Source organism: Eschrichtius robustus, chromosome 12 (assembly GCF_028021215.1).
Source record: "Eschrichtius robustus isolate mEscRob2 chromosome 12, mEscRob2.pri, whole genome shotgun sequence".
In the NCBI taxonomy this organism is placed as follows: Eukaryota; Metazoa; Chordata; class Mammalia; order Artiodactyla; family Eschrichtiidae; genus Eschrichtius; species Eschrichtius robustus.
The window spans coordinates 87708085-87733855 of record NC_090835.1 but is presented as its reverse complement, the minus strand read 5'-3'; the positions used below and the strand labels follow the sequence as shown (position 1 = coordinate 87733855).

The 25771-nt window shown below is 42.9% G+C and overlaps 3 protein-coding genes across 6 annotated transcripts; 2 read left to right on the top strand and 1 right to left on the bottom strand.

Annotated features, from left to right (window-relative positions):
- The first annotated feature begins 4248 nt into the window (after positions 1 to 4248).
- On the top strand, positions 4249 to 13389 carry HFE (homeostatic iron regulator). 3 transcript variants are annotated; one of them, XM_068557348.1, is made up of 6 exons: positions 4249 to 4550; positions 8348 to 8611; positions 8796 to 9095; positions 9933 to 10208; positions 10341 to 10454; positions 11418 to 13388. In XM_068557348.1, the coding sequence occupies exons 1-6, from the start codon at positions 4475 to 4477 to the stop codon at positions 11456 to 11458; spliced, it is 1071 nt and encodes a 356-aa protein (XP_068413449.1). In that variant the 5' UTR covers positions 4249 to 4474; the 3' UTR covers positions 11459 to 13388. The 3 variants fall into 3 exon arrangements, 2 of the variants coding, with proteins under 2 accessions (XP_068413449.1, XP_068413450.1); XR_011075625.1 differs by lacking the exon at positions 10341 to 10454 and having other exon boundaries at positions 9830 to 10208; positions 11418 to 13389; XM_068557349.1 differs by lacking the exon at positions 10341 to 10454.
- Positions 13390 to 17600: 4211 nt separating this feature from the next.
- H1-6 (H1.6 linker histone, cluster member) lies at positions 17601 to 25710 on the bottom strand. 2 transcript variants are annotated; one of them, XR_011075733.1, is made up of 2 exons: positions 23451 to 25710; positions 17601 to 17853 (listed from the first exon to the last, which is right to left on the bottom strand). XR_011075733.1 is itself a non-coding variant. In XM_068558847.1 (2 exons), exon 2 carries the CDS (start codon positions 22413 to 22415, stop codon positions 21777 to 21779), a length of 639 nt encoding a protein of 212 aa, XP_068414948.1. In that variant the 5' UTR covers positions 22416 to 23148; positions 23451 to 25710; the 3' UTR covers positions 20876 to 21776. The 2 variants fall into 2 exon arrangements, 1 of the variants encoding a protein (XP_068414948.1); XM_068558847.1 differs by lacking the exon at positions 17601 to 17853 and adding an exon at positions 20876 to 23148.
- On the top strand, positions 19451 to 19762 carry LOC137773531 (histone H4). The gene has a single exon (XM_068558281.1). It carries the CDS (start codon positions 19451 to 19453, stop codon positions 19760 to 19762), a length of 312 nt encoding a protein of 103 aa, XP_068414382.1.
- Positions 25711 to 25771: the final 61 nt, after the last annotated feature.

Here is a 25771-nt window from a genome sequence, read left to right as displayed (position 1 = left end):
AGTAACACTTATATTTTCCTCTTAATTTTATAAAATAGTCCAGGAAAAATACAGATGTGGCATAGTATATTTATCAAAAGGACTGGCTCAGAAGCTGGAATGCCTGAGTTCAAACTCAACTTTGCCATTAGATAATTTTATTACCTTCTCTATGCCTCAGTTTTCTCATCTATAAAGTGGCAATAGTTGTACTTGTTTTATAGGTTGCTATGAGAATTAATGAGTTAATGTTTATACAGTTCTAAGAATAGTACCTGCCATGTTGTAAGTACAAATTTTTATATACATATTTTTAAAATTATTTTAAAAGTTATACATACATTCTTATAAACACAACACCATTCTGTAACTGTTGGTTTAAGAGTGTCAATAATACTAATAAAGATAACAGTTAACTGAACACTTTCTATGCACCAGGCATTATATGAACTATTTTCATTCTGTCTTCACCACCATCCTATGACTACCATCACAAGCATTAGCACTTCACCAATAAGGAAATGGAGATTGAGAATTCAGATTTCTCCTAGGAGAGCCCTGCAGACTGATTACAATTCATGTACCCTGAACACACACACACACACACACACACACACACACACACACACACACACAAATATCAACTGAACTAAAGTCAAAGACCTTTGTTTTTCTATTATAAAGTGTATAAAATTAAAATACTCCCATAACTATTAATTACTTACTAGTCTGTTTAATGAGTTGTAGGCAGAAAGTGTTTTCACCCCTGCAAATAATTCTGCATGAATATCATACCCTTCCGGTAGAATCAAAGGTGTTTACAACACATCTTGCTGTCTGTTCTGACGGACAGTAGATGGCGATCCCAACCAACCAAAGCTCATTTTGGCGGCTGGCATGTTACAATTTCTCCAGGCCCTTATGTAATTTTTAACCTTTAGTTATAACTTAACACTTTTCTGTCTCTTTTGGTGAACAGAAATTTTTATTCCCATTTGACAGATGGTGATCCTGACACCACTGTGAAGCCCTGAGACTTCAGCAAGTCTATAGCCAGGCAAGGCAAGGCAGGAACAAATTAAGTGGCTTGGACTGACAGTTGTCTAAGTAGTCCAGAAATATCACGCTGGATAATTATTTCATTCCACAAAAAATTAATCCGCACCTTCGATAATCCCATCTGGGTTTAGGGAATAAGGAAGTAAATAAGACAGGCTCTACCCTTATGGTGGAATTTGGAGGATGGGGACCTAGAAAACGATATGGAATAATGGCTGTGGAAAAGGTCAGAGTGGACATGAAAAGGAGGAAACAGTCGACTTTCCCCTGGCATGGAGGTTAGCCATAGTCTTACAAAGGCAACTTTTAAAATACTAAATTATTTTTCTTTCCTTTCTTAAAGTAAAAATGACCACAGTGAGGAGGAAGATGACAGAAGAAAACACTATTGTGCAAAGATAACAACACTGGTACTATCTTGGTTAAGGTATATCAATTATGACAATGGTGATAGTAATAGCAAATTTATTACACACTATGTGCTAATAAGGATAAAAAGGTTTAAAGGGTTCGTGACTTTGCAATGTGCCTAAGATCAATCCAGCACCTTCATTGTAACACACACGCTCCAAACAAAGCCCCAAGAAGTAGACTGCGCTGAAGTGTAGGTTGTGTAAAAGTCCAATTAACAATTTAATAAATGGGTTTGTTTTGGCTTACCCTTCCCTGCCCAAGGGCATTTACAATGTAGGATGTCGTTGGCACCAATAGGCACTAGATGGCGCTCCAAATTAACACTGTCCTTGGTGGACAGCTGATGCTCCTTATAGCCGGGCTAAGTCATCAATCATTAACTCTGGGTTGACATATTACCCAGAAGATTTCAAAACTCATTCATATATAGTCTTTTGATGGAAAGAAATGATTATTACCTACAGTTGACAGTGACAGTATTGAGAAGCTGTGAGACTGGAGTAAAGGCCCAGAGCAGTCAAGTACCAAGCTGGCTACCGGGACCTTTGGAGTCAATAATCTTTATAAAGAGAAATAAATTGTCAAATGGACAAGAAACCCATGGTTGATTCATTCACCTCCTCAAGCAGTTAATAAGGAGGAGAAGCACAGATAACTACCCTCAAAGTGCATACAGTTTAGAGTAAGGGGAAAAGGTATGGAAAGATAATGGAAAGAAATGTTTTACATCTGGCAGTATAGTGTGGAGTAGAGACTAAAGGAGGATATGGCCAATTTTACCAAATCACGGGGGGTAGAAACAGTCTTGTGCAGAAACCACTTCAACTGTGTCTTAAATGTGAGTAGCAAATTAGGCATAAGAACTCCAAGGACCTAAAGAGACTGCATATGTTTTATCTCTTTAAATTATTATTATTTTGATAGTGAGATAACCACAATACAGGCAATCTGTAAGAGGATACTGACCTATCACCTGGTAGGGAGCAGCATTCTCAGATAAAAAATGTCATTGATAATATTAGTATGATATTAGAATATGTACTAATAATAAACATGGTTTAGCCTTGTTTATTTGCCAGGCACTTGTTGAGGGCTTCGTTTATCAATTTTTATTCTTTTTCATTTAATTCTAAAAATCATTTTATGAAGTAGCTGTTATTATCACCTCTTTACAAATGAGAAAGTTGAGACGGAGAGTTTCAGTGGCTTTGCAGTATAACTTTGCCTTGAAGATTGATTATAATTTATGTGCCTTTAAAGCACACATATATACTCATCAGAAATGAGATACAATAGGGTAGTTTACAAAAGCTCTGATTATACTAAAGTGAGCAAGAGTAGACTTTGTTGTTTTTCTCATCGGTAATGAAAAAAATATATACGACAGTTTTCATTAGAAGATATTAAATATCGAGGACGTTTTCTCCCTTAAAATTTCTAAGGCTCTTGGAAGAGCTGAAAGATAACAATTGACAAAAATAGTCATTGCAATCGTCCCAAACTCTTCCCAAATGAAAGAGACATTTATACCATGGTATCTCGTTAGTTCTGATGGCACTCTAAACCAAAACGTACAACATACAGTTTATTCCTAATCTGCCGGTCTGTAATTATTACCTTCTAGGGCTGTCCATATCTGTTAACAGCTGTAAGAGGTCATTCACATAGAGTATCATTTGGTGATCAGAAATTATCCCCATTTCACAGATGAGCAAACTGAGGTTCAGAGAAACTGGAGTAAGGCCATAGTACCGTTAAATCTTTCCCTTTTTGTAGCTCTTTGGAGCTCTCCTCTGCTTGCTAGATGTTATGCTGCCTGATTCATGAATCATTCAATAAAGCCAATTCAATCTTTAAAATTTACTTTGCTGAATTATGTTTTTTAGCAGCAGCTTAGTGACTGGGTAAGGGGAGAGGGAGGGAGGATGGTGGAATTTGGAGATGATGACTAAATGGTACTAAAATGTTTCATTGTGGATGGGATGACAAATGTTCTAAAATTGATTGTGGTATGGTTGCTCACCTTTATGAATATACTAAAGCCGTGGAATTTTATACTTTAAATGGGTGAATTGTATGTACGTGAATTATATCTCCATAAAGCTGTTACCAAGAAAAAAAAGTAATTGCACAATCAACCCCCATGTGCTCATCAGCAATATTCAACATTTTCCCCACCCTATTTCATATCCCCACACAGTTAAGAGGCCTTAATTTCCAACTCTGATTTTTCCTGAGATGGCCAAAATTTGCATACATGCTTTAAAAGGTATCACTTATTATATTTATTAGGCACTTAAAGGTTTCAGGAAAATCAGATATTAATATCCTTTTGAAATTTCTCAGACAGTAGTTCTCAAACTTTGTTGTGTGTGTTGGGGGGAAGAGGGGTATTTAAAATCCCGTTGCTCTGGTGGCACCATACAGCAATTAAATCAGAGCGTCTGGGGGCTATAGCAGGGCATCAATAGGTTTAACGATTCTCCAGGTGATTCCAATGTGCAGTAGTTTGTGACATATAATTTAACTATATAAATTGTGAAAGATGTTTCGATAGATAGGATCTAATCTGTTAATCTTATGATTTAACTAATTCTGATCAAAGAATAAAATAAAATTTTTATGCGAAAACATCAGGATTGGAAAGTTGAACTTAAAATTTTTGAAAATGTATAATTAAAATTTCAAGTTATTCAATATTTAAATATTTAGATCAGAAAATCGTGAAATATACTTTCCCCAGTCAGCAACATCCTCTCTGGGTTTAAAAACCAGAAGGACAGCTACGTCACCGAGTGTTTCCCAAGCAGGTACTCTGGATTGCAGGAGAGAGAGTTCAAGTGCAGGAGACCCATTTCTTTTCGCCAGTGGCCCCGGAAAAGGTTCCCACTGTCCAGGAAGTTTCATCTGGGATCCCCGGAGCCTCGGCAATGGCTCCAGGGTGACTTCTTGGGCCACCCCCGTTTCCCCGCCCTACCCAAGCGGCTGAAAAGCGCCAGGACGGACGGTCCGAGCCGGCGAAATGGGCCCGCGAGCCCGGCCGGCGCTTCTCTTCCTGATCCTCCTGCGGACGGTGGCCACGCAGGGGCGATCGCCGCGTGAGTCCGGGGGCTGCGGGCCAGAGAGGGGAGCGGCGGGCGGTGGGGGGGAGGAAAAATCGAAACTAGCTTTTCTCAGCGATTGGGAGTTCGCTAAGCTCGGAACGACTGCTCAGCCCTGTGCGCGGTCCCCTCCCCCAACTTTCCCCGGAGGGGACGTGAGTCACTGGGGTGCAGATGGGGTTACGGGGCCTCTCGCCCCAAGACCTTCACCCCCACCCCCGGCCCGCTCGCTGTCCCTGCTGCTATGGAGTCACGCTCGGAACCACCCACTCCCTCCTCCGACTGTGCCGTGTTTAGATATAAACCTTTTCTCATCAAGGCCAAGCTCGGATTAGGGGTCCTTGGACTCGGATCTCGGTATTCTTGTTTCTACTGGTGGTTGTGTCGTTTTACCCCCGATCATCCCCAAACAGGAAGTTCTTTTCACCAAGGGCGACCTCGGCCGGAGCGACCCCTCGGTGTTTCCTTCCCCGGGCGCTCTAAGGGTTGGGAGACTTTGGGACGAGCGAACGCACGGCGGACCCAGCCGGGTTTCCATTTCAGAACCACTGGCGCTGTGGGTGGGAGGTTCTTGACAGAGGTCGGCCTAGGGACTGACTGACTCTTGGTGATTGTTCTTTTGCCTGGAAAAATAACATATCTGCTGTTTTTGAACTTTTGAACTGAATCTCACAGTTCTCATTTTCAGCCCGGGTTTGTTGATTTGCAGTGTTAATAGTATTGTATAATTAACCAGCCTTTACTAAAGGATGCCAAAGGGATGGTAATTAACATGTAAGTAATGACCTCAGTTTTAAATCACCTTCAGATCTGTGATCTTGTTTGACTCTACTATGCATTTGGGAGGTAGGAGCTATTCGTATGTTGATTTTACTAGTGGTTAACGACCTCAGGTTAAATCCTTTCCCCAGGTTACAAAGAATTCAGGCAATCTGGTTTTCTGACATTAAATGAAGTATCACTGGTTCTAATCTTAGCTGGCAGTGTTTGCCCTTACTGTTGTCTGGCACAGCTCTGGACGCTTTATACTTTGTCAGGTAGCCTCAGAACCACACTTGGAGGGTAGGTAGTATGTGTATCCACACTTTATAGATGACGAGAATGAGATAAGACTTGCTCACAGGTGGTGACTTTGTTCAATGTTACTCAGGGCTTTTGAGGCAGAGCCCGTGTCTCCGCTTCATAGCTGCGATTCCTAAAAGTCACACTGCATTAGGGGTTGAACCATAAAATTTGTTGGACACAAGTCTTCACTGTTCACAAGTATTGAAGGAACACCACCCATGTGTTACGCTGTTCTAGACCCAGGAGAGAGCGGGGAGACTAGTCCTCTGGTGCTTTGCATTCAAGTAGACGGTGATGACAATACACAAAGGGATAGAGAGCATCAGGTAATGGGTGCCCTGAAGGCGTGGGACGCACAGAGATCAGGGCAGGCCACTCTCCCTGGCTGGGTTTTTTTTTTTTTTTTTTTAATAATGTGAGTTTTTTTGTTTTTTTTTTTTTTATTTATTTATTTATTTTTGGCTGTGTTGGGTCTTCGTTTCTGTGTGAGGGCTTTCTCTAGTTGCGGCAAGTGGGGGCCACTCTTCATCGCGGTGCGCGGGCCTCTCACTGTTGCGGCCTCTCTTGTTGCGGAGCACAGGCTCCAGACACGCAGGCTCAGTAGGTGTGGCTCACGGGCCTAGTTGCTCCGCGGCATGTGGGATCTTCCCAGACCAGGACTCGAACCCGTGTCCCCTGCATCGGCAGGCAGATTCTCAACCACTGCGCCACCAAGGAAGCCCCCTGGCTGGGTTTGAACAGAGACCTGAAGGAAATAGAGGTGACGCTGCCTGGGAGCAGCGCTTCCGGGACAGGCTGGGGAGACCTGGCAAGGACTTGCAACCTCGGCACTGCTGACATTTTTTTTTGTTGTGGGGACTGTCGTGTGCGCTGTAGGATGTTTAGCAGCATCCCTGAGCTTTACTCACTGGATGTTAGTACCCTCCCCAGCTGTGACAACCGAAAATGTGCCCAGACATTGCCAGATGTCCCTTAAGAGACGGAATGTCCTGGTTGAAGAAAGAGCAAGGGCGCCGGTGCAGCAGGAGCGCAGGAGCCGGAGGCCTAGGATAGGCAATGGGCTCAGCAGAGGAGCTGTGGGCGAGTCTCCTGGGGCCTCACAGGCTACAGTGTGGATTCCAGCCCAGGAGTGATGTGATCGAGCACAGCTGTTGAAAAGATTGCTCCAGCTGCTCTGTGGAAAGCGTAGCGAAGGGGGCAACTATAAAAACAGGGCAAGCAGGCAGGCAGGAGTTGATGGACTGGGCCGGTGGGAGCGGAAGTGGTGGTGAGAAACGGTTGTATTCTGGATCTATTTTGAAGGAAGTTGCTGAGGGATCTATGAAGGATCACATGACAGACAAAGTCGAAGGTGCCTCTGTTATTATTTTATTTTATTTTTATTTTTATTTTATCGGCCTGAGCAACAGGGGGATAGGTGATGCCAGTTCTGAGATGGTGAAGGCAGAAGAAAGAGCATCTTGGGGGAAATCAAGAGCCTGGTTTTGGACTTGCTCAAGTTTGAGATTCCAGTGAGTCATCCAACTGGTGGTATCATGTAGGCAGTTGGAGTGTAAGAGTCTAGAGTTCACGGCCAGAGACAAAAATCTAGAAGTCAGCATTTGGTCACCCAACAAGTATGTATTAAGCATGTACTACGTGCCAGACACTGTTCTAGGCATTGCGGATACATCCCTGAACTCCCTCATTCTAGAATTGAGGGGAGGTGTAAGGAAGCTCTCACCTGCCCAGAGATCTGTCCTCTTGGGCTTACTGGGGTTTTTCTATATTTGCATTTGATTTGGAACTGTTTTGTGGCTGAAAAGCTGCCCTGAGCTGTTTATCAGCACATCTTCCAGCATTTGACAGGAAACATTTACAGGCAGACCTCAGAAATATTGTGGGTTCGGTTTCAGACCACCACAATAAAGGGAATGTCACAGTAAAGCTACTCACATGAAGTTTTTGGTTTCCCAGTACATATTCAAATTATGTTTACTACACTGTATTCTATTAAGTGTGCAATAGCATTGTCTTAAAAAAACAACATACATACCTTAATTTAAAAGTACTTTATTGCTGAAAAACGTTAACCATCATGTGAGCCTTCAGAGAGGCAAAATCTTTTTATAATAGTAACATCAAAGATCACTGATCACAGATCACCATAACAAATATAATAATAATGAAAAAGCTGGAAATCTTGCGAGAATTACCAAAATGTGACACAGAGACATGAAGTGAGCAAAGGCTGTTGGGAAAGTGGTGCTGATAGACTTGCTTGACTCAGGGTTGCCACAAACCTTCAATTTGTAAAAAACACATTAGCTGCAAAGTGCAATAAAACGAAGTCTGCCTGTACACAGTAAAGCATTTAGAGATGGAAGTAGTGATAAAAACCAACAATAATTCCTCTGGACTTGGATCTAATTGGCTCTGAGCAATAACTCTTGATCTCAACTGCCCTAGCTAGACAGACCTTGGGATTTTCTAGAGTCTGTTGGTTCCAAAGGAGGCTGCTGTAATCGTGACTACTGGGGCAGAGGCCTGGGTCTGCAATGGGGTGGCAGGCACACGTGGCAGATGGGCACAAGGGGAGAGCAGACGGGAGGGGCATGCGGAGGGAAGGCAGGCACCGCATGTCACTTTCACAGGGTGGGACCAGACACAGCTGGTACCAGTTGATTCAGAAGGTCTGCCTCCCAGTTCCCCAGGCAGCCCACAGAGAAGGCCTGTCGCCCTCTCCCCAGGGTCACACTCCCTGCGCTTCCTCTTCATGGGTGCCTCCAAGCCAGACCTTGGGCTGCCCCTGTTTGAGGCCTTGGGCTACGTGGACGACCAGCTGTTCGTGTCCTACAATCACGAGAGTCGCCGTGCAGAGCCTCGTGCCCCGTGGCTCTGGGGCAGGGCCACCAGCCAGCTGTGGCTGCAGCTGAGCCAGAGCCTGAAAGGCTGGGATCACATGTTCATCGTGGACTTCTGGACCATCATGGACAACCACAACCAAAGCAAGGGTACGTGGAGAGCACGCCTCGCCTTCCCGAGGTGGGCGGAGTGTGTCCCTGCCTCAGGGATGCATCTTGAGGGAGAGAACTGGCTATTTGAGATCGGGGGGCAGGGAAGAGGGCAGGAGTTTGATTCGTGAGGTCACTGGGTCCCTGTAATGGCGAAAACAGGGGCCTGCTCCTTTGGTTTCAGTAACGAAGCTGGGAGTGCTGCCAGAGTCCCACACCCTGCAGGTGATCCTGGGCTGTGAAGTGCAAGAGGACAACAGCACCAGAGGGTTCTGGAAGTACGGGTACGATGGGCAGGACCATCTTGAATTCCACCCTGAGACGCTGGATTGGAGAGCAGCAGAGCCCAGGGCTCGGACCACCAAGCTGGAGTGGGAAGTGAACAAGATTCGGGCCAAGCAGAACAGGGCCTACCTCGAGCGGGACTGCCCAGAGCAGCTGCGGCGCTTGCTGGAGCTGGGGAGAGGGGCCCTGGACCAGCAAGGTACGGCGGGAGCGCCCTCTGCCCCTCTCGTGAGGGAGGGGAGGCGGATGCAGGGCATGGGATCCCCGGCTGGGTTTTCAGAGATGGTCGAGGTTGTGTAACTCTCTGGGAAAGTAATGAGGTCTGAGTTTTCCACCCTGAGGTCTCCAGCTCTGAGGTCTCCACTTTACAATTGAGATGTATCATCCAGCCATGAGTCATGGTGTTCATTTTTTTCCCATGCACGTAGCTAAAGAAGAAGTAACTGTGATTTTTCTCTTGATTTAACCAAGACCGCTATGTATATTTATAACTTTTAGGAATTCAGAGATGCCAATTATCACATGAATACCAAGGCAAGAGATGAATACCAAGGAGCCAACCGGTCAGAGTAGCAGAATCTTGGAGGGTAAAGGTTACGTTCACAGAACATGGCAGTAGTCACGTAGGCTGCCTATCTTACAAGGCCCCTTCTTACAAGAATACTTACTGGGTTGAACCAGGTGAAATTACCAGTAGTACATATTCAATCACTTTTGAGCCTCATAGGGGCAATTTCATCTGATTCCACTTAATATATTAACAAAGAACGTAAGACATGGGCAACAGGTATGCATATTTACATGTGGGACCGGAGAACAGGCTGATATGACTGTGACTGTTCTCCATGTGACACCACATCAGAAACCAATCGTGGAACATGTTTTAGGGCACAAAATGGTGTGTCTCTCCTACAACTTGCTCTATCTGCACAGGGAAACTCCTTCCTCCAACCTGTAGAGAAAGTGAAGTGAAAGTTCTGGTCTTCCTGGCGTGGGTAGGAATTCCCCCTCCAGATCCTCCCTCCTTCCTGTTCAGCGCTTCCTTTGGTGAAAGTGACTCATCACGTGGCCTCTGCAGTGACCACTCTACGGTGTCAGGCTCTGAACTTCTACCCCCAGGACATCACCATGAGGTGGTTGAAGGACAGGCAGCCACTGGATGCCAAGGACGTTGAGCCTGAGGACGTGCTGCCCAACGGGGACGGAACCTACCAGGGCTGGGTGGCTTTGGCCGTGCTCCCTGGGGAAGAGCAGAGATACAGCTGCCAGGTGGAACACCCAGGCCTGGATCAGCCCCTCACTGCCACCTGGGGTATGGATGAGAGCCAGGGGCTGAGAAAACCTGGTGTGGGTGGGATGGGAGTGGTCAACAGGGCAGAGAGGGGAGGGTTGGCTCTGGGATGGGGCAGTGATCATGGGCTTTCCCTTGCTTTTGCTATTTTAGAGCCCTCGCTGTCTGGCACCCTGGTCACTGGAATCATCAGTGGAATTGCTGTCTGTATCATCCTCTTCCTTATTGGAATTTTGTTCAGAATCTTGAGGAGAAGGCAGGCTTCCAGTGAGTAGGAAGAAGGAGGAAGCCTCTTAGCATCTCTGCCCCCAGGACACACTGACCCTCCTGCAGGAAGTGGAGCAGGGGGAGGGCAAAGGGGAGTTGGCATCCATGAGAAGCCTTCTCATCTGTCTTTCTCTGGGAGCCCTGGCATCTCCCTGGGAGCAGGAATTAATGATTTCCCTCAGAATGAAAGCTCCTATTTCAACAGACATCTTTTGAACGCCTCTTATTTTGCAAGGTGCTGTTTTAGGTAGTGCAGGTGCTTTGAGGTTAAGTCACCTTTGCTATCTCAGAACCCAGGTCTAGTAAGGAATGAAATCCATGACAGGTAAATGCAGTTAAAGACGCCCAAAGATCCTAAGGCAGATATGAAGCAAATGCTCTGGGGTGTCAAGGGAAGGGATGACCACGTTCATCTGGGGATCAAGAAAGGCTTCTGGATCTTGAAGAAGTAAGATTTCTTTAGGTGAGGTTGAGGACGAGGGGAAGTTAATGCAGATGAAGCAACCGTGCAAGTGGGAGAGTGTGAGGCATGCTGGGAGGTGAGAAATTATTATCAATTTGACCCTTGACTTTACGTACTTTTCAGTCTGCATTTCTACTCCCTGAACATTGGTGGTGCAGGGGAAAGAGGGGCAGACAGAAGCCAACTCCTGTAGAGCCCTGGGGGCCTTTGGGATGTTATGTTATGAGCACTGGAGGGGCGGCGATCAATGCAGGGACTTAAATAAGCAAGGAGGGACCCAGTCTCCTCGATATGGAGAGTGAGTTGTTAGGAGGTGAGATGGGAGACAAGGAGACCAGTTAGGAAGCTATTCAGCAATTCCAGATGAGAGATAATGGTGCCTGAAATCCAGGAGTTCCTTGGGAAAGGGGTGGTAAGAGTTGACATGAGTGGCCGGGGAGGGGAGGAGGCAAGAGGATCGCAGGTCTATGATGCTTCTTTCCTGGATCTTGTCTTTACAGGAGGAGCCGCAGGGGACTATGTCTTAGCCGAATGTGAATGAAGTGCAGCCTGCAGACTCCTTGTGGGGAAAGAGAGGGTGCACTTGAGGCGTTCTTCATGTTTCCGGACAGCTGGACCTAAGAAATAGGAATTGTCTCAGGAACTCTCTGCTCTTAGCCTTCCCCGTTCACTGTCAAAACGTTCCCCATCTAGGTTTCTGAGTTCCTGCTTGTTAAAGAGCCCCAGTTGTGACCTCTCCCCGAGAACTGGTTCTCCTGAATCCCAAGCTGCATCTAGAGCCTGCCTTCATTTCCTGCATCACCTCAGACTCCATACACCTACATCATCTCATCTCCTAACGGTGGAATGAGGCTCCTTAAATCTGGGGGGACTTGTGATTCCTTTAAACATCTGAGAATAGCTTTGAACCTTCTCCTCGGGACATACACTCTAATACCCCTACCAGAATTTGACACACACATCCAGGCATTTCCTGGACCCACTCAAGTTTCCTTTTAACCGTCTCTCTGTTATGCAAGAACTCACCTGTCTCCAAGCCCCGTGGTCTCTTCCATCAGAGGGAGACCTGGACCTTTGTACAGCGTGAAGGTTGTGCACTGCACAACCCGAGGAGGCACCTTTCCCAGAAGAGGCATCATGGATGTTTGTGCGCATTATGATAGTCTTCCGGAAAATGGGTGGGAAGTGTCTTGAGGAGGGAATGTCTTTTTCTAATTTGCACAAAGGTGCCATGTAGGTTTCCTTAGGTTAATGATACCCGCACTTACAATGCCAGACTTGAAGTAGCACAGGATTTGATCTCTGCTCACACCCTCTCCTTGTTCTGACAATGAAAATGATAATTAAGATGACGACGATAATGCTAAGGTGGCTGACACTTATTTATAAAGCTCTTCCTTGGTGCCAGACTTAGTTCTGAGTGCCTACTTACATACATTATCTCAATAGTTCCTTGATGTAAGTACTATTATCCTCTTTTTTTTTTTAAGATGAAGAAAGTGAAATAAAAAATAGAATATCTCACAGCTTGCCAGGGACAGAGACAGGTCTCAAACTCAGTCAATCTGGCTCTTTGATCCAGCTCTTTGGCGCTGCATTCAGATGGTTAGATGCCTGGAGTAAATGGGGAAGGAAGGAGATGGCTGTGGAGCTAGCTCTTCTCTTGTCTCATTGTCTATATTCTCGGTGAGTTCGACCCAAATGAAGGGAAAAAGCAGCAGAAAACAATATCAGCCATGTCTCCTTTCAAAGTCCCTGAGGGAAGATCCCTGGAATGCGACGCCTGTTGCCACCACCGGCCAGCTCTATCTGGCATCACTCATGGGACTGTGAGTGGGGGTGTCAATTAGTTACTGTGTTGGACCTCACAGTGTCCTGCTCCAATCAGGACCACCAGGGTGGAGGCATTTCCCTCCAAAAACTGGAGCAACTTCTCTCATATTAAAGATGGAAAACGAGAAGCCACCAAGTGGCCTTGGTCAGCACCAAGATGCTGACCCCAGCATCTTCCTGGGGTCCTTGAGAGTCTGGTTCTCATCCCCAGCTGTGCACGTTCAAAAAATTAATCTAACCAGGTCACTCAGGAATTAGTCGATTCTGGGAAAATAATTTGTCTGACCATATTCAAAAGAGTACTAATATATACACGCAGGAAACTTGTGTTTACTTTGTGCTGCCACGTGTATTTGGCGGCATAACCGTGAACGAGGCTTTCTGTCTTGGAGGGCAGCTGCCCCAGACCAAATACAGCTCAAAAGTTTGTTTGGTAGATATTGAACTCGGGCAAAGAGATCTCAACTATTTTTTTAAACTTTTCTTTTTTTGCAGTTCCCAAAGTTAAGTGGATAAAAGTATATAGGATTTGTGCTTACTAGAGAAAAGTTGAAAATGAATTAAATTGAAACTATTATTCCATTAGCCAGTAATAAAGACTATTAAAAATTTGCATATTTCCTCTCACTATTATTGCTATATTAAAATATATAAAATTAGTAGATACATATATTTTAATAAATGCATAATTCATTGTGTTGTGTACTGCATGGTTTTCCTGATGTATTTGTCCATCTTATGTATATACTTAATCGACTTAATCATCACGTTATTTTGGGGACATTTTACTGCTTCTAATTTTTTAATGTTTTGTTTCATGGAATATTTTCATTAAACCATGGTAACTGAATTAATTGTTTTTCTTCACACTAGACACATTACCATCTAAGCTGTAACACATTGGTCATTTTACCTCCAAACCATGGTGGAAGCACACTGACAAATTCTTTCTCCTTAAACATCATCCTATACTCAAATCAGACTGCCAAAAAGCTTCCTGGCTCATACTGAGCTTCCTACCTCATTAAGGATATGTTACAATTAATTAGGCAACCTTTGTCTTATATTGGTTTTGTTTCACACAGGCCAAAATTTCAAGAAACATTCTACTCTTCACAGTAATAACACATTTATTAACAGTCGGCAACTGTGGCCTGCTATTTTTTTTTTTAATAACCGTAGTTATAAATCTCCATTTTCTTTCAGTGTTTCTTAGCTTAATTTTTCTGGCCTTGTTCATCAATTCTTAAGGTCAACTACATTTGAAAAGTCAGATTTAAAAATCTGTATCTTATTTTGCCTCTGGCAAAACCATTTACAAGGGTGGTAGTAAGGAGAAGGGCGCCATCTGGTGGCCAAAAATGTCACAGTGGTCTTTCGACTATGGGGTGGGGGGCGGGGGTTCCTCAGGGGGAAAGAATAAACAAGGGGTGGGGCGCTGGGGATCACTTTTGGAGAAAAGCCCCTGAAAATTTGAGAGAGCAAAGCTGAAACTATTCACCAGCTATTTGAATCGCTGGAATCACAGGGCAATGTTGAGCTACCTGAACTGGGAACAGAACAGAAGGAAAACGAACAAACCTGGTGATCTTTGAGGCAACCTGCCAGTAGTTGGTTAAGGCTGCTGGGTGGTACAGGCAAAACTTCGGCTTAAGTTATAATAATATAGTCTTAGAGTACCGTGTACTTGATACATTCTTCAGGTACACACACACACTTAAAAACAAAACACCTGGGCTTCCCTGGTGGCGCAGTGGTTGGGAGTCTGCCTGCCAATGCAGGGGACACGGGTTCGAGCCCTGGTCTGGGAGGATGCCACAACTGCTGAGCCTGAGCGTCTGGAGCCTCTGCTCCGCAACAGGAGAGGCCGCGATGGTGAGAGGCCCGCGCACCGCGATGAAGAGTGGCCCCCACTCGCCGCAACTGGAGAAAGCCCTCACACAGAAACGAAGACCCAACACAGCCAAAAATAAACATGATAAATAAATAATAAATAAAAATTAAAAAAAAAAAATGCAAAAAAAAAAAAAAAAAAAAAGACCTTCTCTAAAATGCTGCAAGGTTCTTATAAGCTACACACTCTAATAATAACTAGAATTTTAAAATGCATGAATTTAACCATGGAAGATTTTCACATGCGTGGAGTGATATTTTTAATTTTGATTTCTTTCTGTGGACTTTGGGTCATCATTTTTTCTTCTCCCTTTTTGAATCAGTGATTAACATGTAGAATATTAATACAATATTAAATCATTTCATGTGACAATTTGATTAAAAAGCCTGGGTTGCCTTGACATCCTGCGTGCATTTATTACTTGGCCTGGCATGCATGCTGGTATCTCACATATGCTGATTCTGAGTAATTCTCTAAGGTGTTTACTCATGTGTATGAGAGATACATATGATGTGTTTTAAGCAGATGCTTCTGTAGCTTCTATTTCTTGGCTGAATGAATTTTCATTCTCAGAAAAGTCTTCTTAGGCTTAAATATTTTCTAAAACTAATTTTTTTTCAGCTAATAATTATCAAGTACTTACTAGATGTCAGGCCCTGTTCTAAATATTAATTCTTTGGAAGAATCCTGTGAGGTACAAACTCTTCTTATTCTGCTACCCTTATTTTGCTGTATGGAAACCAAGGCACAGAGAGGTTGGTTAACTTGCTGAAGGTTACACAGCTGGAAGATGATTGTATTGATTTTTTTCCCAGCTAGCCTGGCTCAGATTCATAGCCACTACACAATCCCTCTCTCTGAATCAAGGAAACGTGTGGTTGGCATTGTTACATCTTTTTAGGATACTCCTTTGAGTATCCATTCTGCTGCCTAGTGGCAGCACCTCTGATTATTTCCTGAGTGAGGAGAGAACCTGTTTTAACATTTCAGAATATACTCTATAATTTTTTCATAAATATTTGAAACATTTGGGAATTTTTTTTTTCTGTTCACACACAAAATTCTAACTATTAAATTCACATTTTTATTTATTCTATTTATCATTCAGGGAGGTATTATGGGATGGGTAGCATTGAAGCACCTGTGAATCATTTTTCACCAGATTTGCGTAGAAAGTATTGTAAATAAAGTAATTAAGTAAAAAAAAAAAAAGCAAATTCTGGCTTTTGACCCAAAGATTCTAAAATAGAATTTTGGAGCCTTCAGTGCATTTGTGTGTGGAGGGGGAGGTGAGGATAACACCAATATTTGTATAAACTTCAGTGAAAGTCTTGTCAGTTAACCTTACCCTATGAGTTGATGAAATATCCTGGATCTTATTCTGTAAACAGAGTGACCACAATGGCATTTTCATAAGATAGTCAGCAAGCAACTTGGATATGACAAAGGAGCTTCACTATGTGTGCAAGAAAGCACCTGTTTTAAACATGGATGTAACAGTTAATGATCTTTGCTTTGTGTACTTTTGTGTTCAGTTTTCACCATTAAAAAAAATGCAAAATCCTTTCTTCGGGCTTTGTGTGTGTGATTAAGGAAGTATTCAATGGAATTTTGAAAATCAAATTTAACTACAAACACGTTTATAAAAATTTTGAAGCAAATGTTTAAGAAAGGATACTGTTAGAAATTCTCTTTCCAAATAACATTTTCTTTAGTAGGTCAAAATGTATTATGAATATTTAGGGGAGAAAACCCACACAAGGACAGCAGGCCTAGAAAGTGCAAGTGCCAAAAACTTTTAGTAAAAGAGTTTGAACTAAAGAGAAAAAGCAGGGAGTTCCCTGGTGGTCTAATGGTCAGGATTCGGCACTTTCACTGCTGTGGCCCGGGTTCAATCCCTGGATGGGGAACTGAGATCCCGCAAGCCACATGGCACAGCCAAAATTAAAAAATAAAATAAAATAAGGAGAAAAAGCAGGAACGTTTTCCTAGAAGGATAAGGAGAGGAAGTGAGAAAAATATGGAGAGACACAGTATATGTATGTTATGGAACCAAAAACATGCCAGTGGGAATGACAGTTTAATTCAGGAAAAATGAATAAGAAAATAGATCATACCAAAGTAAAGATCAGGTGGCTGAAAAAAGAGAAATGCATTAAAGACTTAGGTGAGAAGGAGATAAATCAGCCAGGGGTCAGAAGAGCTGTCTGCCCCAGACCAGGAGTGGTGTCCCCAAATGCCCAGAGCTAACTACTGTCATGTTATAAATCCCTGTCAGGCTAAGTGGGGCGAGATTGTACTTATGTATTTCTGCAACTATAATATTGCTCAAAAGTATTTCTACCCTGGGATTTCTTTTTCCTAAAGTACAACTGTACCCTGAAAAGTGCTGGTATATTCTGGTAGTTTTCAACTCTGGCTAAGTATCAGAATTGTCTTTTGAATACATATATATTCCATGGGATGATATGTGTATATATATTCCTCATATTTATATATATATTTATATATATATATATATATATATATATATATATATATATATATATATATATTCCTCAACGTTGATATTCTGATTGAGTTAGTTTGTGGAGAGTGGTTCTGGGCATTTTATATTTTTAGAAGACTTTTGCTTAACATCACAGTTTTATTTGTGTGAATATTTCATGTGTCCATTTAGCCACAACTTGTTTGTAGGGTTTTTATTTGAAGAGCCTCGCTCACATGAATGGGGCTCTGTGAAGCCAGGTTCACTATGAGAATGAGAGTTCCAGGGTGACCCACCTTTTCCCAAGCTACAGGACCAAAGAATACCTGAACTCTTCCTAGAGTGGAAGAATCCATTTTTAATATAAATCTATAATTGTATACCTCTTAAATATTTGTGTTTTTTTTTAAAGGAATTCCTTTATTTTTATTTTTATTTATTTATTTATTTTTGGCTGTGTTGGGTCTTCGTTTCTGTGCGAGGGCTTTCTCTAGTTGCGGCAAGCGGGGGCCACTCTTCATAGCGTTGCGCGGGCCTCCCACCATCGCGGCCTCTCTTGTTGCGGAGCACAGGCTCCAGACGCGCAGGCTCAGCAGTTGTGGCTCAGGGGCCTAGTTGCTCCGCGGCATGTGGGATCTTCCCAGACCAGGGCTCGAACCCGCGTCCCCTGCACTGGCAGGCAGACTCTCAACCACTGCGCCACCAGGGAAGCCCAATATTTCTGTTTTGACATTCATGATTTTTGAGTCAATGTCATTGAGAAAAAATTAGAAAACAAGAAATTAGGAGAAGGGAATAAGAAAAAAAGAACCATGTCATACACATTATTTTAAATTTATTTTCATGAATTAAAAAGCATGTTGAGATTTCATGTTTACCTGTGAACTCTGACCTTGCACTTTTCCTGTGTAATGAATGGCATTTCTTCCTAGCTAAGTCTCCGCTTATAAGGTGCATGTTTGTGGTGGGAAAGGGTAGTGAAAGTCAGGAGCCTAAAAACACTCACTTTGGGGCAGAAGAATGTAACCATCTAATTATTTCAGAAGTGATAAAACCATGTGTCATCCAGAGCTTTCCTGCCCTCTCCTGGGTCTTTTGTCTCCATCTTTGGGTCTCTTCTCCCTTTTTACCTAAGTCTGAGGTTATTATATGAGGTCTCTCTCAGGCCATAATCTCATTTTAAATCTCCCCAACAAACATTTATTTATTAACCAGGATGGGGGGGGGGTATCTTTTTTTTTTTCCAATTTAACTAGAGTGACTCTTACTGTGGAAATTTTTGAAAGTTGTCAGGAAGCCAAAGAGAAACTTTGATTTGAGAAATCCTTCTCTTCAAACCATATTCAGATCCAGTTCTGTTCTGTTCGGCTTTTTTAAAAAAAGAATGAAAACAAAAATGGGATTAACCTGTTCAAAACACCCATAATCTCATCATAGGCCTCCCAGGGGAGGGCCCTGTAGGCTTTGTAATGACCTTAATCAAGTATTAGCCCTATCTTACTATTAATCCTGGACTCTACAAAACAAACGTATGTTCTTGTCTCTAAAACTAGAGAAGGTTGAGAAAGGATTAATGAAAGAAGGAAAGAAGCTTTTAGGAACTGCAGGCCAATGAGGCGCAGAAGGCCAGGAAGAGGGTCCAGAGGTAACTGATTACCCAAGCTTAGTTTTAAATTCCTTCTCTCACATGCATTTGCAGAAAAAGGAGTCACCCAGTACGTGTTTGAATGGAGGAAGAGAAGAAAAGGAAGAAGTTTTAATTTGCAGTCGTTTGTCTACCTTTTTGTCTTTCCAAACACAGATCTTTTAGGACGAGAGCCTCTTCATGGCCGGCTTATACTTCGCCCCATCAAAATGCGTCCTTTAAAATTGAAACATCAAAAGGACTGAAAGGGAAAGTCCCTTGACCTATAACTCTATCTTCCTTTACACATTATTTTTACCTTCCCCAAGGAACCATTATCTAACTTATTAGTTACCAAGTTACCAAAAGGAAATGTGGAGTGAAGCTCTTTGCTCCGTGTCCTTGAGCTGAATACACTCAACTTGCAAACGCCCACAGAAAAAAAATAGGGCAAGGCAAAAGAGAAACTAAAGCTTTTCAGCTGATTGAAGTCCACCTCACCTTCCGGCCCGCCAGACGAAGAGCGAGGTATTTCGACCAATCAAAACACTGAAATGTTAATAAGCCCCTCCTTGCCCCACCCCTTGATGACCTAATTTGGAAAAAGCCACCAGGGCTCTTGTTTTCAATCAGGTCCGGAGGAATGCTATTTAAAGAGCAGTGCTACGTTTAAAAATTTACTGCGACAACAGCCATGTCTGGTCGTGGAAAAGGTGGTAAAGGTCTCGGTAAAGGCGGCGCTAAGCGTCACCGCAAGGTTTTACGGGACAACATCCAGGGTATCACCAAACCGGCTATTCGTCGCCTGGCCCGCCGTGGTGGTGTCAAGCGCATTTCCGGGCTAATTTACGAGGAGACTCGCGGGGTGCTGAAAGTGTTTTTGGAGAACGTGATTCGGGACGCTGTTACCTACACCGAGCACGCCAAGCGGAAGACTGTTACCGCCATGGACGTGGTTTACGCACTCAAACGCCAGGGCCGCACCCTTTACGGCTTCGGTGGTTGATCACGGCATCAGCCGAGACAGACTTCGACATCTAAAAAAAACAAAAAGGCCCTTTTCAGGGCCGCCCACAAACTCGCCGAAGGGCTGTTGGACTTTGCGGAGGTGTGTGAAAAACCAAATGGCAGAGTTAATTTCACATGTGAAGTATGGTCGGAAGCTGCATTAACAACGCAGTTATGTAACTATTCAGGGCTTTGCGCTTATACGAAGGTGTTAAGAAACTTGGGTCTTTATGAAGAAAGTAGGCTTATCAGAAACGGTGAAACGCGAAGTGATATAAGGTTGGATCCATGAGAGAAACCTATTTTGTGCCTATTTTGTGCATCTGGAAATATTCTGAGAACTGTCCTTAAGTGGACGGCTGGAGGCATCCATGGCACAAAAGTTCGCAGTATCACCCACACAACACACAGCTATGCAAATGAAGGCTCTTCGGGGACAAGCTTTCATTGGCTGGTTCTCAGTGTGGCGAAGAAACCACTGTTAAATTGCGGAGGGTGGTGTTACAAGGCTGGTTTCTTATTGGCCAAAACGAGGGGTTTCATACCGGTACCCGGAACTTAAGGGAAAACCTTCATTGGTTAACTCTTTAATCCGATGCATGCCAGGCGCTAAAGGGCCCGACGAGCAAAATCGCAGAGTGGCCGAGCAGGTTCTACACAGGTTGGAGTAGTGCTGGGAGGTCGGCTGGCTTCTGGGCGGGATGAAGCCAGCTGTTCCTCCTTTCCCTCTGCGATGATAGCCTGGGGTCAGTCCACTGCTGGGCACAGAGAAGTAGCTCACTGCCTTGTCCGGCAAGTGAAGAATTTTCCTGCGCTATCCCAACTCCAACTTCAGAGGGAAACAATGGCCACCTTATCCAAGCAAAGAAACCATTGTATTTAGTCATTTTCCACATAGGATACAATTACTTTTTTTTTCCTGTGGCCCGATTATACAAATGAATTCAGACAGGATATAGAACATGTTTGCGTGGGAGGCTGCATTAATTACGTAGTTTTGCACTGGGCTTTGTTCGAAGTCGCCCCCAATACCAAGGCCCAAAATAAGATTAACAGTATAAATTTATTTACGAGGATCTTTAAGAATGCTAAATTACAAACTAAGTGAAAACAAACTAAACTGTTTAAAGCGAAAAAGATGCTTTAACTCCGACCCTGAGCGTTTCCTAGTACAAGCAGGTTTGTGATTTAAAGGTCACACCCTAATATTTGAACCTCCAACATCTCCATACATCTTTTAGAGTTAACATTTTTCAGCCTGTGTAGCACAATCTGAACAAGTCTATCATTCTCTTCATAAATAGAGAACAATTACATTAAGACTATATTATCAAACCAAATTTTAATGTAACAGTATGTGCTTAATATACAAAGTCATCTGGTAACTACTTGCAAACTAATGAAGGTGAAAGGCATTTCAATATTCTTGCAAATGTAAAACGGAAACATCTGTGATTTACACAACTAATCACTCATAGTGGAAAGAAATCTGTTTAACTAGAAGTAAACTTCTCACTAATCCAAACTGAGACCTTGGTTTCTGTATATTAACCCCTGTAAAGTCCATGGAGACTGAGCTCAGAAATCTTACATGGAAAGGCACATTAAATCATATACTAGAGTAGCATTAGGTGAAAAAACATGGTCAGGTACGGTTGGGCACGGAGCTGATCTCCTCTCCTCTCTAGACTTAAAATCCAGCACTTCTCTAAGCATTTAGGAACTTACATACAAGGAATGTGCCTTATTTTTATTAGGATGGACAACCTAACTTTCTGGAACTGGGCAGTCAGCATACCATTAAGTATCTGAAGCTGTTCAGAGTCTGTACCGTTTGTCTGACAAGACACTATTACCGCATCACAAACTTGCTTATTGGCAAGCGATAAGGTTGACGAATAGTCTTTTCTTCCGGAGTCTTCTGAAAACGCAATGTTACACCCTCTTAAAATCATTTGGGTGGCTCTTAAAAGAGCCTTTGGGTTCTATGTAAACTGGCCGTTGCAGAAATTTTACTTCTTGGTTGTTGCTTTCCTCGGATTAGACTTCGACTGGGTCAGTTTAGAATTCCCAGCCTTCGGCTTCCCTGCTCTGGCCTTCGCTGGACTTTCCTGTTGTTGTTTGCCCTTGGCGCCTTTAGCTTTTCTGCCACTCTTACCAGCTTTCTCAGCCATTGTTGTCCTCGGCGTCTTTGCTCTTTTGTTGGTCTTAGCTTTCTGTGGAGACTTGGAGTCTCTGGCCAAAACCCACTTCTTCGTCTTGGTAGAAGCAGGCTTCTTGACCTTTCCCTTGGTGGGCTCAGTGGCAACCTTCTTGCTGAGCTTGAAAGAGCCGGAAGCACCGGTACCCCTGGTCTGCACCAGAATTCCTTTGCTAACCAGGCTCTTGAGACCCAGCTTGATGCGGCTGTTGTTCTTCTCCACGTCATAGCCCACGGCTGCTAGCGCCTTTTTCAGCGCTGCCAAAGACATGCCAGCTCTCTCTTGAGAAATAGAAAGGGCCTCGATGATTAACTTGGACAATGAGGCGCTTGTGGTCTTGTGACTTTCACCCTTCAAGCCAACCGGCTTCTTGCCCCGCTTTCTGGGGGGACGTTTCTCGATGGACGGTGGAACCGAGTCCGTTAGGGCAGCACGTACCATCTCAGACATTGCCTTACAGTTCAGGAATAAGTACCACCTAGCAACTAGCGTAAACTGCTGCACGGGCCTCAGGGCCTTATATAGGGCAGGGCGCGCTGTGATTGGTGCGTCGCTCAGGCACCGCCCCCGCCCCTTGGGGAAGGAGCATTTGTGTTTGTTTCACTCCCAAAAGTTGAACGCCTCGAATACCCTCTGCACGGAATCGCCCTGGTTCCACTGACGAATAATCCATAGAGATACAGATTTCAGATGCCTTTTCGCCTTTTAATGAAAAATGACCCTGCATGCCAAAACTATTAGTAAAGCCCTCGATTTTCAACAAAATTCAAAGGGAAGAACAAAACTTCCTCTTTTCCGTGTAAATATAAAAGTAATTTTTAACGAATGACTTATCTCATCTCTTTTAAGTGGTCTTCCAAATGGTTGGCTTTCAGTTGGTGGAGAAAATAAATTATTCACGCCCTGATTTTTATTGAAAAATATTTATGTATATGAGGGAAGCAACACAGATATCTTAGATGTCTCACTGCAGAGTTGGAAGATGCTTTTAGAATTGTCAAAAAACTTCAGGATGACACCTCATCTGGGCAAACAATCTAATAAACGATGATCTACAGGCATGTGGATTGCTTGTGACTAAAACCACTTCTCAGTCCCTAAGGCTTGATAGCAGACCCTCAAGCATGGAGTAAATTACGTGGATCTCACACATGATAATCTGCTTGGCCAAAATCAGGTCCCCCTGTGGAGGGCATCTTGAACTGAGTTTTGCTTCTGGTTTCATTAGTTCAAACCTTACCCCTATACCCACCCCCACCCCCTTCATCCTCCACCCTCAGAAAAAAAATGTAAGGAAACAGATACAATCCCTGCACTTAATTAACTATAAAATATGAGGCAGGAACCTTGGTCTGAAGAGCTCAGTGGAAACGACAGACCCAGATCTATAACAGGACTGGGCTGGCAGGTGTCCTGCAGAGCTGTGGGAAAAGAGTTATGGGAATAATGTCTAGGATGTTTCTCTGGGCTTGTTCTAGGACTCACCTTTCTCAGAGGTGTATAAGAGTTTCAAGGCCCGGCCTTCCAGGAGGATGTTGAGGGAACGGTGTAATATGACCAGAGTCCAGGGTTCAGCAAAGGAAAATCCCATAAGGACCATCTTGTAAAGATCCACAAATGCCTGCGTGAGAAATTTGGTAACATTCTACAGGCTGGGCAACCACTGGAGGCTTTTTAAGGAGAGAGTTTGTGTATTTTTGTAGTAGTTGTCTTGTATGGTTGTTGTGGTTGCCTTGATTTTCAACTTTTCACATAAACAATTATTGTGGAGAGCCTAATGTCAGAGGTTGGTAGTCTGTTGTAATAGTCTCAGAAGAAAGACAAGAGCTTCATTTAAGGAGAGTGTGGGAAAAGAGAGAGTCTACATTTGAAATACTTCTGAAGAGGAAATGAGATGATGAGACTTCCAAACTTCTGATTGCAAAGTGAGGTAGAAAAGTCTCTTTCACTCTCTCTGTCTCACATACATGCTCACATGTGCACTTACACACACATTTGAAACATAAATTCTGAAAACAATACTACCTTAAGTGCATTCTGATATATTTTCATCTAGTTTATTTTATTTTTTTAAAAATGCTGGTTGCAAATCATGAGATTGATTTCACAGCCTACTAATACATTGTGACCCTCAGTTTGAAAATTTTTTTCTCCTTAGAGAGATTACGGGTGCATCTTACCAAGGGCTCTGTTTTAACGTGTATTTGGTTTCTCTGAACCTCGGTGATCCCTGAGAGGTCGTACCATTAAATGTCAGTGGCTTAGGGTCGGGTATGAGTGGATTGATCCTTATATTTACAGGTTGACAGAACATATCACTCATCGCTGTAAAAGTAACAGAGAATTGGATACTTTTCTAAAATTCTTAGATTCCATAATTTAAGATCCAGAAAAAAACCATGATTCATATTTTGCATTATAAATCTAAAAGATACCATAAAAACAAGCTCACACACATATACACCGTATATATGTGCCAGTCATTGTCCCAAGTATTTTCCCCCAAAAAAATTAGAAAAAAAAAATGTAGGAAATCATTTTATAGATGAGGAAACTGAGTCACAGAAAAGTCACATAACTTGCCCAAAGTCTTAGAGCTAGTGAGCAGGAAAGACTGGGATTTGATTTCAAGAAATCTGGCTTCAAAAGGCTCTCCTCCCATCTCACTCTTAGTCTGCTCAGGCTACTCAAACAAAATACTCCAGAGTGCGTGGCTTAAACAATAGAAATTTATTTCTTCAAAGCTCTGGAGGCTAGAAATCCGAGGTCAGGGTGCCAGCATGGTCAGGTTCTGGTGAGACCTCTTTTCCTACCCTATAGATGGCTGCCTTCTTGCTGTGTCCTTACATGGCCTTTCATGAGTGCATGCACACCAGGAGAGTGATGGCTCTCTCTTCCTCTTCTTATAAGGCCATGAATCCTATTGGATTAGCGCCCCACCTCTATGACCTCTTTAGCCTAAATTACCTCCTAAAAGCTCTGTCTCCAAATATAGTCACATTGGGGGTTAGGGCTTCAGCATATGAATTTTGGAGGAGGGGTGGGCATAAATCAATCCATAGCAGATACTTTTCTTATGGAATGATTAGGAGGCTTATTAGAGACAACCTAGGTAAAAGTAGTTTTAGTTACACATAGCCAAACATGGTTCATTATTCCAGCACAGTCCTGGGCAAAGGAGGCACCTGATAAATATTCCCTTTTTTGGTCTTAACCTAAGATCCTACTTATTCTTTACAGAGTGCTTTCCCATGGAACGATTGCAATCCTGTTCATTGTTTGCAGCAGCTTATTTCTTATGGGGTCATGGCTAATAAAAATATGGGGAAAAAACTACCTTCACTCATAATGAAGGAAATTACATTTCAATATTTTTTTTTTGGTCTATCTGATTCACAGTGTTTTAAAAATATTCTCAGTAAATATGACTGCTGTAAAATAGGAAATTTTGTATTATGTTGGTATTATAAGTTGGCATGGTCCTTCTGAATGGCAGTTTGATGAATGTATATATTAAGAGCCTTAAAAAATGGTTTTACCTTGTGATATAGTATTTCTACTTCTAGAAGTCTGTCCCAAGGAAATAATCAAATACTTAAACAAAGATTTATGTAAAAAGAAGTGTGATCTGTATGATTTATAATGCACAAAAATGGAACTCAGTCTAAATAGCCAGTAACAGAGGACTAATTAATAATAATACATCTATAAAAAATGTGTGTTTCTAGGCATGTTACCTAGAAAATTAGCTATATGTGTATATGTAGCATGATACCTAAATTTGCTTTATATATGATATATATTTA

Excerpts from the sequence above, each read along its gene's own strand:
- HFE (XM_068557348.1), top strand. The coding sequence starts at position 4,475 with ATGGGCCCGCGAGCCCGGCCGGCGCTTCTCTTCCTGATCCTCCTGCGG. Across the intron at positions 8,612-8,795 it reads CAACCACAACCAAAGCAAGG|TAACGAAGCTGGGAGTGCTG; the intron begins GTACGTGGAGAG and ends CTTTGGTTTCAG. Across the intron at positions 9,096-9,932 it reads AGGGGCCCTGGACCAGCAAG|CGCTTCCTTTGGTGAAAGTG; the intron begins GTACGGCGGGAG and ends CTTCCTGTTCAG.
- LOC137773531 (XM_068558281.1), top strand. The coding sequence starts at position 19,451 with ATGTCTGGTCGTGGAAAAGGTGGTAAAGGTCTCGGTAAAGGCGGCGCT.
- H1-6 (XM_068558847.1), bottom strand. The coding sequence starts at position 22,415 with ATGTCTGAGATGGTACGTGCTGCCCTAACGGACTCGGTTCCACCGTCC.